Source organism: Melanerpes formicivorus, unplaced genomic scaffold (genome assembly GCF_026170545.1).
Source record: "Melanerpes formicivorus ecotype bairdi unplaced genomic scaffold, bMelFor1.0.p_v2 SCAF_154, whole genome shotgun sequence".
NCBI classification, from domain to species: Eukaryota; Metazoa; Chordata; class Aves; order Piciformes; family Picidae; genus Melanerpes; species Melanerpes formicivorus.
Genome location: NW_027142506.1, coordinates 136727 through 149153, shown reverse-complemented (window position 1 = coordinate 149153; position 12427 = coordinate 136727). Strand labels below are relative to the sequence as shown.

Here is a 12427-nt window from a genome sequence, read left to right as displayed (position 1 = left end):
GTGCAACTGAAGTTCTTTGGGGATTGTGAGGGGTTAACACCCATCCTGAAAATAGGGCAGGAAGGCTTGCAGGTGCTTTACCCTCCCTGCAGGGTGTTTTCCCCCTGGGAAACTGAGTGTTCCCTTCCCCCCTCCCTGCCCAGCTAGAGTATAAAAGGGAGGACACTGCAGCCATTAGTTCTCTTTTTGGCTCCTGCCTCTCCTGGACAAGAGCTACTGCAGCTGCCTTCCTGCTTTCTCTGCCACAAGGTCAGGCCTATTCCTTCTCCCTGCTGCCTCTGTGCCTCTTCAGAGAGAGACTGGTTTTGTACTGTTCCTTTTTTTCCCCTCCCATCCATCCTTGTTCCTTGCCCTTGTGAGCCTTACCTATTATTGTGTTATATATATATACACATATATATAGATATATATATTGTTTAAAGAAAACTCTTTACCTCTCTACTTCCAAGCCAACTCCAAATTATTTCTTGGTGGATTTGCTCCTTCCCTTTCTTTTTTCCTCTCTCTGTTTGGAGGGAGGAGGAGGGAGCAGGGGAAGGATTCTCAGCCTTGCCCCCATCTGAGCTCTTAAGTCCCAGTTAAGGCTCAAACCACTAGAGGGATGGTGGGAAAGAAGGCAAGGATTCCACATTTCCATGATTCATCATCTTTTCTTTCACATTTAAGCACAGGTTTACAGGATCAAGTAGAATGACAAGAGAATTCCTACAATGTGCTGAATTACCAATGTGTGGTCTCCAGTTCAGAGCTCCATTTTATCAAAGCCTCTGTCTAAGAGCAGCTATGACAAAAATGCTGCAAGACCACTGAGGAACTTAAGAGAACAAACCATTTTATTGCCTGTCTTCATAATAATACCCTTGGGCTAAATCCACTTTTCTCTTTTGACTCATTTTAACCCATTGAACAACTAAGAGGAACAAGACACTTTTAACATATTTCTGCCCCTTATCCACTCCTTTACCTTCATCATAATAATAATATCCTTGTCTTCATAATAATAGCCTTGGGCTGTCTTCATAATAATATCCTTGGGCTAAATTCACTTTTATCTTTTGCCTCATTTTAACCCATTGCAAAAACTAAGAGGAATAAGATAGTTTTAACATATTTCTGCCCCCTCTTCACTCCTTTACCTGCATAAACCCCATATGTCTCTCCCATAGACTTCTCTTCATTCACCCCATTAGACACAGAAATGCAGTTCTAAGAGAAGACTTCGAGGTAAGGGAGACTTAAGGTCTGCAGGTCTGGGTGCCTCTGGGGTGGGCAGCCTGGGATGCCCACAGACATCTCTGCTGGCACAGTGAGACCTTCAAGATCAAACCTGGTGGGGCCCAGAGCTGCCTGCTCTGGTTGGAGGTGTCTCTGCTGACTGCAGGGGGGTTGGAGAAGATGACCTTGGAGGGTCCCTTCCAGCCCAGTGCATTCTGTGATTCTGTGACAAAGATTTCCTTCTCTTCCTTGAATGGTTTTCTTTCTTTTAGTAGCCCAAGACAGCATGAAAAATCCACCCACCAGTGTTGCAGAGGTTTTACCAGCAGGGATTCAAAGGCAGGTCAGGTCACACCACTCACACAGTAAACCCGAGGTTTCTACTCAAATCAAGTTGTGTATTCGGTCCTTTTTTTGGTGTAACTTTTGCTAAATACTCCTGAGTTTCCAGGCAGGTTGTCTTTTACCACTACTACTGACTTCTCCAAGAAAAGTCACTCCAGTGCACCCTGCTTACAAGCCAAGCCACAAATTAGCACGCAGCTGAAATGATGGTTTTGTCTTTCCTCTCACGCTATTTTGAAGGCACCTGTGGTGCTCGTGTCCAAAACAAAGGAACTCTGCACATATTAAACCTTTCAGAATACTTTAAAGATTTCCTCAGACAGCACTGATGATTAAAGACCAAAGTTTGACACACTCCCCAGTGCAGGTTTTTACTCAGTTACATGTTTCCATCCACGCAGAAGCCATCCAGAAAGCTACCAACGATGCAGCGCCCAGTTCCACTTAACACCTATGACGGTGATCAATCACACACCAAACTGGAGACTGAAAGCAATGATTTCTATTTCCCAGTGAAAGAATCCAAAAGGAACAAATTCATGCAGTCATTTATGAACTTCAAACTCCATAAGGAAATTACTGCAGTCTGGTGTAGGTATAAGACAACTCATTAATGGTGTTTTGATACATAGGAATCTGTAATTGAACCTCAGTGGGTCTTGCACATTTCTTCCACCCAAGTCCTACATTCATCCTGCAAATTCACACTGAGGTTGCCTCCAATCAGACAGAAGTTATGGAAGTAACATAGTTCAATCTCATCATAGTTTCATAGTTTCATAGTTTCATTCAGGGTTGGAAGGGACCACAAGGATCATCTAGTTCCAACCCCCCTGCCATGGGCAGGGACACCCCACACTACATCAGCCTGGCCACAGCCTCATCCAGCCTGCTCTTAAACACCCACAGGGACGGGGCCTCAACCACCTCCCTGGACAACCCATTCCAGGGCTTCACCACTCTCATGGGGAAGAACCTCCTCCTCCCCTCCAGCCTGAATCTCCCCACCTCCAGCTTCATTCCATTCCCCCTAGTCCTATCGCTACTTGAGATCCTGAGCAGTCCCTCCCCAGCCTTCCTGGAGCCCCCTTCAGATACTGGAAGGCCACAATTAGGTCACCTGGGAGCCTTCTCTTCTGCAGACTGAACAGCCCCAACTCCTTCAGTCTGTCCTCACAGGAGAGGTGCTCCAGCCCTCTGATCATCCTCCTGGCCCTTCTCTGGACACCTTCCAGCACCTCCACATCCCTCTTGTAATAAGGGCTCCAGAACTGGAGGCAGTACTCCAGGTGGGGTCTCACCAGGGCTGAGCAGAGGGGGAGGATCACCTCCCTTGCCCTGCTGGCCACACTTCTCCTGCTGCAGCCCAGGATCTGATTGGCTTTGCGGGTTGCAAGTGCACATTGAGAGCTCATGTTGAGCTTTTTGTCCACCAGCACCCCCAAGTCTCTCTCCTCAGGGCTGCTTTCCAGCCAGTCCCTGCCCAGCCTGGATTTGTGCCTGGGATTGCCTCGACCCAGCTGCAGGACCCTGCACTCATGGGACCTCTATGTCCACATGGCCTGTGATCTATTTAGAATCTTTAGTTTTAGAGTGAGCGATCACCTGGCACCGGCTGTAAAAAAGCAAAGCACAATTTCTTTCATGTTTGCCAACATGTAAAACAAAAGGCAAAAAAAACCCCAACACACCCAAACCCAAACAAATCATTTCTGAAATGGAGGATTTGATACAAAAACAACAGTGAGCATCTGCTCAGCTCTGCCTGTACACCTGCACTTCAGTTGGTGCATTGCTGACCGAAAAAACAATCAATCAATCTCTGTGGAACCACAAAGTGCAAAACATTTAACCACAAATTCTGGCAGAGAGTCTGGGACAGTCTGAAATGTGCTAATAAGGACACATGGATTAGCACAAATTAACTAGGTATAACATGATAAAATAGAGCCATGTATTCGTTTAAAACAGCCAAACTCTGCACACACAAAGAACGAGAGAGGCTGTACCACCACCTAGGAAGCCCTTGCAATACACTCAGAAACTGTAGGCAAACTGAGACAACTCAAGTGGACTTCATCTTAAAAGCTCTTAAGGACATGAGAGTAAAAACTGTGTTATTAAACCATACACCATGAGTGGTGGGCAGAAATTGTCTTCCACAGCTATTTCCCACTGCTCTTGGCTCATAAAGCTTCATGTTTCTGCCTTCATTTCCGAGGCTGTGCTGGTTCCCACTGACCCCACTCTCCCTTTCTTCCATTATCCAACACACATGTCTCTTGATAATTAAAATGTGGAAGGGTTAGAGTGTGGTTGGTGTTCTTCAAGATGAAGTTCTAAACACCAAGAGCTTCACTGAAGCTTACATCTGATCCCTTCAGCCATAAGCTTCTAACCTCCACCTGAAAGACTTCTGTCTCCCCACAGGAGGAACACTGTTGAAAGGCCTACAGAAATATCAGGGCAAGCTGTACTCACCACACTGAAATCAAGATTTTTGTCAATCCACTCTTGTCCTTCTCTGAATTCATCATGCAGGCCCATGATATAGAGAGTATCCAATGCATCTACTATGGTAGCACCCATCTGTGAGTTGCCTACGTATAAAAAGAAGGATTTCAGTTACAAGGGATTGTTTCAGTACATTTCTTAACCATCACAAGCAGGGGAAAATAACCTCAGCAGCAGCAAAGTTTCTACAAAGATGACAGCACAAAGAATACATCAAAATGGGCAAAAAATTTAGAATCATAGAGTCATTAAGGTTGGAAAAGACCTCAGAGATTGTCAAGCCCAACCTGTCACCCAACACCTCAGGACTAACTAAACCATGACACCAAGTGCCACATCCAATCCCCTCTTGAACACCTCCAGGGATGGTGACTCCACCACCTCCCTGGGCAGCACATTCCAGTGCCTAACAACTCCTTCTGGGAAGAACTTTCTCCTCACCTCCAGCCTAAACTTCCCCTGGTGCAGCTTGAGACTGTGACCTCTTGTTCTGGTAGTGGTTGCCTGTCTCTTTCAAAGCACCAGTCCTCTGGCACAGTTTGGCTTTTGGGAAGAAGACTGAAGACAGAAAGCAGCCAAACCCTGCCTTCCTAGCATGAACATGAGCAACAAAACAGACAAGAAAGATACATATGAATAGCTAGAGTCCATTTTGGGCCCCTCACTGCAAGAAGACATGGAGGTGCTGGAGTAGGTCCAGAGAAGGTTTTGGGGGTTGGTCTCTTCTCCTAGGCAACCAGCACCAGAACAAGAGGACACAGTCTCAAGTTGTGCCAGGGGAAGTTTAGGCTGGAGATGAGGAGAAAGTTATTTCCAGAAAGAGTTGTTGGCCATTGGAATGTGCTGCCCAGGGAGGTGGTGGAGTCACCATCCCTGGAGGTGTTCAAGAGGGGATTGGATGTGGCACTTGGTGCCATGGTTTAGTAGTCCTGAGGTGTTGGGTGACAGGTTGGACTCAATGATCTCTGAGGTCTTTTCCAACCTTATTGATTCTATAATCCTAAGGGCAACAAAAGAGGTGAAGAGTCTGGAGAACAGGTCTGTTGAGAAGCAGCTGAGGAAACTGGGGTTGTTTAGCCTGGAGAAAAGGAGGCTGACATGAAACCTTCTCACTCCCTCTCTACAAGTCCCTGAAAGGAGGTTGCAGTGAGGTGGGTGTTGATCTCTTCTCCCAAGTAACAAGTGACAGGAAATAGCCTCAAGTTTCAGTATTCCTAAGGTTGGAAGAGACCTCAAAGATCATCGAGTCCAACCTGTCACCACAGACCACATGACTAGAGTAGGGAGGACACTACTGCCCACTGCAGGCTTGAACTCACGACCTTCCCATTAAGGGTCTGATGCACTACCAAGCTGAGCCACCCTGTCCTGTTTGCACCAGGAAAAGTTGCACCAGGGAAGATTTAGGTAGGATAGTAGAAGGAAGTTCTTCACTGAAAGAGTGGTCAAGCATTGGAACATGCTGCCCAGGGAGCCAGCATCCCTGCAGGGCGTCAAAAAACACAGCATTTCAGGACATAGTTTGGTGGGTTTGTGGGACTTGATGCTCAAGAGAGATATTTTCTAACCTTAATGATTGTATGAGATTCAACCCCAAAAAATAGCTATTAGGAACTGCAGGACAGAAGCATTAAGGAAAAAACCATATTCAAGATAAACCACTTGGTGTTTGCAGTCATGCCTTGCCCTTCTAGGTTTTTCCATTATGGAAGCCACCTTGTTAGTGAAAGCTTGCACTGATAAGGCAAGCCTTGGCTTGGCTTCACTGATAAAGCTGCAGCCCCAAGGCTTTCATGTCACTGCCTGCAGTGGCTTGCATTATAAGCACCTAATGTACTCCTCAATTGTCACTCTTCAAGTGGAGCACTTAAAGCCAAACAGAACTCGATGGTGCTTCACCCTACAATGCCATTCACTTGAAACCTCAGCCATTAGCTGATGAGCAACTCATGGGTTTGCAGAAGGGAGACAGAGTGAAAGGATATCAAGCCATTGCCCAACTTAGCCTTGATCTCCTTAGGCCATCCCCATCTACCTTCTTGCCTTCAGCAGGCAGAGGTCCTTGCTTCTAAAGTTCCCAGGGTTTATTTTCATGGAGTGGATAAAACTTCCAATACACTAAGGAAGCATCCACATTTAACTGTTTAACACCTTGTGATTCTCTAGAGGTTGAAATGGGCCTGCAGAGAGTTCTGGTTCACCCTGCCCTGCTGAAGCACATTTGCCTGGAACTCATCCAGACAGGTTTTCAAAGTCTCCAGAGAAGACTGACTCCAGAGAACTTTTCTGGGCAGCCTCTTCCAGTGCTTTTGCACCCTCAAAGGTAATATTTTTTCCTCATGTTTAAGTGACACCTCCTTTGTTCTAGTTTGTGCCCATTGTCCTATCACTGGCCACCATCCCCTATCACCAGTCCCATCCTTTTGACCATGACCCTTTACACACTGATAAGCATTAATGAGATTGAGATCCTCTCTCAGTCTCTTCTTCTTCAGACTAAATAGCCCCAGGTCACTCAGTCACTCCTTGCAAGAGAGATGCTCCTGTCCTCTCACCACCTTTGTGGCCCTACCATGGCTCATACCAGTATTGTATAAGATGGTACATAACTATATAATTAACAATGTAATGGTAGCAGTCTCCAAACCTATTAGCCTAATGCTCTTTCTTCTCCTATGTGCTAAACACCCATAATGGAATTGCCTACCCAGCTGTCTCCTTTTAGTGTCAATCCAGCAGTACAAAGCAAGAATTCCTTCCTCCTGAACACTGCAGGGAGAAGACTACTGCTAGCTTGTACCCAGATTTCTTGTGCCTACAAGAATCACAGAATCAATAAGGTTGTAAAAGACCTCAGAGATCATCAAGTCCAACCTCTCACCCAAGACCTCAGGACTAACTAAACCATGGCTTCAAGTGCCACATCCAATCCCCTCTTGAACACCTCCAGGGACAGTGACTCCACTGCTTCCCTGGGCAGCACATTCCAATGGCAAATCTCTCTTGTTGGGAAGAACTTTCTCCTCACCTTCAGCCTAAACCTCCCCTGGCAAAGCTTGAGACTGTGTCCTCTTGTTCTGGTGCTGCTTGCTGGGAGAAGAGACCAACCCCCTCCTGGCTACAACCTCCCTTCAGGTAGTTGGAGACAGCAATAAGGTCACCCCTGAGCCTCCTCTTCTCCAGGCTAAACAACCCCAGCTCCCTCAGCCTCTCCTCACAGGGAGAATGAAGGGCCAAGATGGAAGGCAACAAGAGAACAACACACTTAACACCCTGACTGCTCCCAACTGCAGGACAGGTGCAACTCAAAACCTTTTGTATGCTATGCCAGGTTTGGTTAGAGAGTAAAATTAACTAATTGCTCCCCACTTCTTTCTTGGAGGAGTATGTGGAGAGAATGTCACTCTGAAGTAGCTGCTAATTAACAGCTTGCCTGAAGAATGGAATGGAATGGAATGGAATGGAATGGAATGGAATGGAATGGAATGGAATGGAATGGAATGGAATGGAATGGAATGGAATAAACCAGGTTGGAAGAGACTTTCACGATTATCATGTCCAACCCATCACCCAATCCAACACCACCTAAACAACTAACCCATGGCACCAAGCACCCCATCAAGTCTCCTCCTGAACACCTCCAATGATGGTGATTCCACCACCTCCCCGGGCAGCACATCCCAATGGGCAATCACTCTCTCTGTATAGAACTTCTTCCTAACATCCAACCTAAACCTCCCCTGGCACAGCATGAGACTGTGTCCTCTTGTTCTGGCACTGGGTGCCTGGGAGAAGAGACCAACCCCCACCTGGCTACAACCTCCCTTCAGGGAGTTGGAGACAGCAAGAAGGTCACCCCTGAGCCTCCTCTTCTGCAGGGTAAGCAACCCCAGCTCCCTCAGCCTCTCCTCACAGGGCTGTGTTCCAAACCCCTCAACAACTTTGTTGCCCTTCTCTGGACACCTTCCAGCAACTCAACCTCCTTCCTAAACTGAGGGGCCCAGAACTGGACACAGGACTCGAGGTGTGGCCTAACCAGTGCAGTGTACAGGGGCAGAATGACCTCCCTGCTCCTGCTGGCCACAGGTACCCAACCTAACCAGAACAGGCAATGATTTTGCACCACCAGCAAGGCATGAGCAAAAACACAAGGCAAGAAGAAACAGGAAACATTCAAATAGCACTGATCTGCATCAGCATCACACACAGTGCTATGAGGAAAACAAGCTGCAGTGGATGGGCAGCTCTGCTTCTGCCTCCTGGTGCTGATAAAACCCATTCAGTTTGAAGCCCCAAAGAAAAACCATTTTCTTTTCATAATAGCTTATGGTGTTTTTTTTCCTTCTGTAACCATGCTAAGACCCATAAATGCTAGCTTAAAGGACAAGAAGATGGTCTTCCCGGCCTGAAAACGGCAGGAGGTGTCATTTAAAAAGCAATCAAGTAGCTCTAAACAATGAGATAATAGTTTAGAAGCACATCCACTGCTTTGCTACCACCTCAACCAGGCTGAGCTATTGCTGCTCTGGATACAGCACATGTCTCATTGTGCTGAAAAAGGCTATCAACCAATTAAGTTATAAAAGGAAGTAACACTTCACCTAGCTGAAGGCACTCCTCCTCCCAGAGTCTGCCTCTGTGCAACACAAAAGCTCCACTGGTCACGTTGCAGCAGGTAAGAACTGATTCCTACAAGCTTCAGCTTTACAAATGTCAGATTAGGAAGTTTCCTCTCCACATAATTACAGTTCTAGTCAACTGAGCTCCACATTTAATGAAGCTTGCCTAATGAATGCAACATTCATTCTTCTAAACAAAACAGAACATTCATCGTGGGCTAATAGAAGGAATTTAGCAGCGAAATAGCTGAACTATTAGCAAAATTGTGCACACTCATTAACCAAGAGTGCTGCTCCAGAGGACTGCAAAAGAGTAGCAGAGGTTTATATTTAGGTAGACTTCAGTTTCCTGAGATCAGGCAAACAATTCTCTCACTGGAAAGCACATAAATCCAGCCTGGAATATCACAGTCTCACAGTATCACCAAGGTTGGAAGAGACCTCAAGGATCATCGAGTCCAACCTCTCACCACAGACCTCATGACTAGACCATGGCACCAAGTGCCACATCCAATCCCCTCTTGAACACCTCCAGGGATGGGGACTCCACCACCTCCCTGGGCAGCACATTCCCATGGCTAACAACTCTCTCAGTGAAGAACTTTCTCCTCACCTCCAGCCTAAACCTCTCCTGACACAGCTTGAGACTGTGTCCTCTTGTTCTGGTGCTGGTTGCCTGGGAGAAGATAGCAACCCCCACCTGGCTACAACCTCCCTTCAGGGAGTCGTAGAGGGCAATGAGGTCACCCCTGAGCCTCCTCTTCTCCAGGCTAAGCAACCCCAGCTCCCTCAGCCTCTCCTCACAGGGCTGTGCTCAAGGCCTCTCCCCAACCTTGTTGTCCTTCTCTGGACACCTTCAAGTCTCTCAATGTCCTTCTTAAACTGAGGGGCCCAGAACTGGACACAGGACTCAAGGTGTGGCCTAACCAGTGCAGAGTACAGGGCACAATGACTTCCCTGCTCCTGCTGGCCACACTATTCCTAATGCAGGTGAAAACTCTAGCAAAATATATGAGTAAGTGTAAACAGCAGGGTCAGCACAAGAGAAATGGTCTCAAACCTAAAACTCTTCCAGTATGCCAAAGCCCTGGATGAAGAACTGGGATTCTTTATACCACTTCTAAGCCCCACAAGAGACTACCAAAGGATGGGGAGACAGAGCATTGCCAGGTGTTCCACAACAAATGGAATATGAAGAAAAGAAATGTCCCCTTTTCATCTCACCATAAGGATGGAGGTTTAGAAAGGTGCCATCACCTACAGCATTGCTTCATGTAGCTGTTGAAGGGTTTCTGACTCAACCAGTGTAGATAACACACTGGAGTTACATCTCTTGCTCAGCAGAACTTGCAGAGCACCGAGACATCAGGAACAGTGTGGCCAGCAAGAGCAGGGAATTCATTCTGCCCTGTACTCTGCACTGGTTAGGCCACACCTTGAGTCCTGTGTCCAGTTCTGGGCTGCTCAATTGAGGAAAGATGTTGAGTTGCTGGAAGGAGTCCAGAGAAGGGCAACAAAGCTGGGGAGAGGTCTGGAGCACAGCCCTGTGAGGAGAGGCTGAGGGAGCTGGGGTTGCTTAGCCTGGAGAAGAGGAGGTTCAAGGCAGACCTTCTTGCTGTCTCCAACTCCCTGAAGGGAGATTGTAGCCAGGTGGGGGTTGGTCTCTTCTCCCAGGCAACCAGCACCAGAACAAGAGGACACAATCTCAAGCTGTGCCAGGGGAAGTATAGACTGGAGGTGAGGAGAAAGTTCTTCACTGAGAGAGTTGTTAGCCACTGGGATGTGCTGCCCAGGGAGGTGGTGAAGTCCCCGTCCCTGGAGGTGTCCAAAAAGGGATTGGATGTGGCACTTGAAGCCATGGTTTAGTTAGTCATTGGGTGTCGGATGACAGGTTGGACTTGTTGATCTCTGAGGTCTTTTTCAATCTTATTGATTCCATGATTCTGTAACTTACTGATTTTTCCTTCCCCTGCTATCCCTCCAGGGACTAAGCATGGAGTGGGCAAGAGGCTGGGTGGGACCACAGCCGTGACAGCTGACCCTAAGAATGATCCTTATCATATGAAGCCATGCTCAGTGATAAAAGCTGAAAGGGGAATGTTGGGTGGTGGGGTTAGTCCTGGCAGGTTTCTTCAAGGACCAGCTGGGCTGCAGTGTGCTTGTGCTGAGTGATCACCTTTGCATTAATTCCCCCTCCCATTCCTTTCTTTCACTTGAACAATCTTTATGTCAGCTCAGGGATTTTCTTACTTTTCCTCCTCTTGTTTGCTCTCGTGGCTCACTGGGGAAATAGTTTTGCTTCTTTCCCTTTTGTCCTGTATTCCTAGCCTGCAAGTGTCTTAGAAGACACATGGTATCTGAGAGGCCCTGAGCACAGCCCTGTGAGGAGAGGCTGAGGGAGCTGGGGTTGCTTAGCCTGGAGAAGAGGAGGCTCAGGGGAGACCTTCTTGCTCTCTATCTGAAGGGAGGTTGCAGTCAGGTGGGGTTTGGTCTCTTCTCCCAGGCAACCAGCACCAGAACAAGGGGAGGTGGTGGAGTCACCGTCCCTGGAGGTGTTCGGGAGGGGATTGGGATGTGGCACTTGGTGCCATGGTTTAGTTAGTCATGAGGTATCACAGTATCACAGTATAACTTAGGTTGGAAAGGACCTCGGGGATCATCGAGTCCCAACCGAGGTGTTGGGTGACAGGTTGGACTTGATGATCTTTGACGTCTTTTCCAACCTTATTAATTGTATGATTGTGACACAATCTCGAGCTGTGCCAGGGGAGGTTCATGCTGGAGGTGAGGAAGAAGTTCTTCCCAGCAGAGAGATTGGCCATTGGAATGTGCTGCCCAGGGAGGTGGTGGAGTCACCATCACTGGAGGTGTTTAAGAGGGACCAGATGAGGCACTTGGTGCCATGGTTTAGTTGATTAGATGGTGGCTGGGTGATAGGTTGCACTTAATGACCTCAAGATCTTTTCAACCTGGTTAATTCTATTCTGTTCTAGTCTAGTCTGAAAGATTTAGTTGGGGAGCAAAGAGAAGCAATCAAGAGCAGAGAAGAGGAAGGTTTCCTGCTGCATAAATTTTCAGGACCAAGTCTCTGATGTAGTCCCTGATGGCCATAGTTATTTAAACACTGATTTGATGACAATTAACACCTACCTGTAGGTCCCACTTATTCAGTCAATTAAAACCCAGCTTCACTCTCAGTGCTTCCTCATTCACAAAAGTAAGGAGAGGTGTGACAATTGATTATTTAATGATATTCATTAAGCTGAAATTCTTAAGGCCTCCTCTCTCCTGTTGCCTGTTATCAGCAATTTACAGAACTAAGTGGTCAACATGCTCAGTGGTTTTGTTCTGCCTCTTTTCAATTAGTCTAAAATGTTAAAGTACAATTGGTTTCTTCATGGCTACTCAAAGGCTTATTCATTGCATTTTGTGGCTGAGCTGAAATGCTACACTTGCAGTTGTGTTTGGAATGTATGCTTTCCTTGAGTAGGTTTGTGCCACTTTCTTCCCAATGGAGCTTAAACTCTGTTCTTCAAACGTTTAAGTCATTATTTTCTTAAACATGAACTTACTCTTTGTGAATCACTAAGATATTTCATGAGTGGCATGCTGCAGCAATGGCAGCTTTACTGCCAGAGCCCCATTAGAGAGACAGAACACCAAGTTGATAAGTGTGTATTTTTCTACTACATCCATCACATTAAGAAGTCCTGGTGCTAATAGTCTGAAAACTT

The 12427-nt window shown here is 46.9% G+C and overlaps 1 protein-coding gene across 1 annotated transcript in view; it reads right to left on the bottom strand.

The window, feature by feature from the left end:
- MAN1A2 (mannosidase alpha class 1A member 2) overlaps nt 1-12427 on the bottom strand; it is a 194282-nt gene that overhangs the window by 105692 nt on the left and 76163 nt on the right. Inside the window, exon 4 of the mRNA XM_068168689.1 lies at nt 4042-4160. Within this exon, the coding sequence (XP_068024790.1) occupies nt 4042-4160 (119 nt within the window). The remainder of the gene's footprint in view (nt 1-4041; nt 4161-12427) is intronic.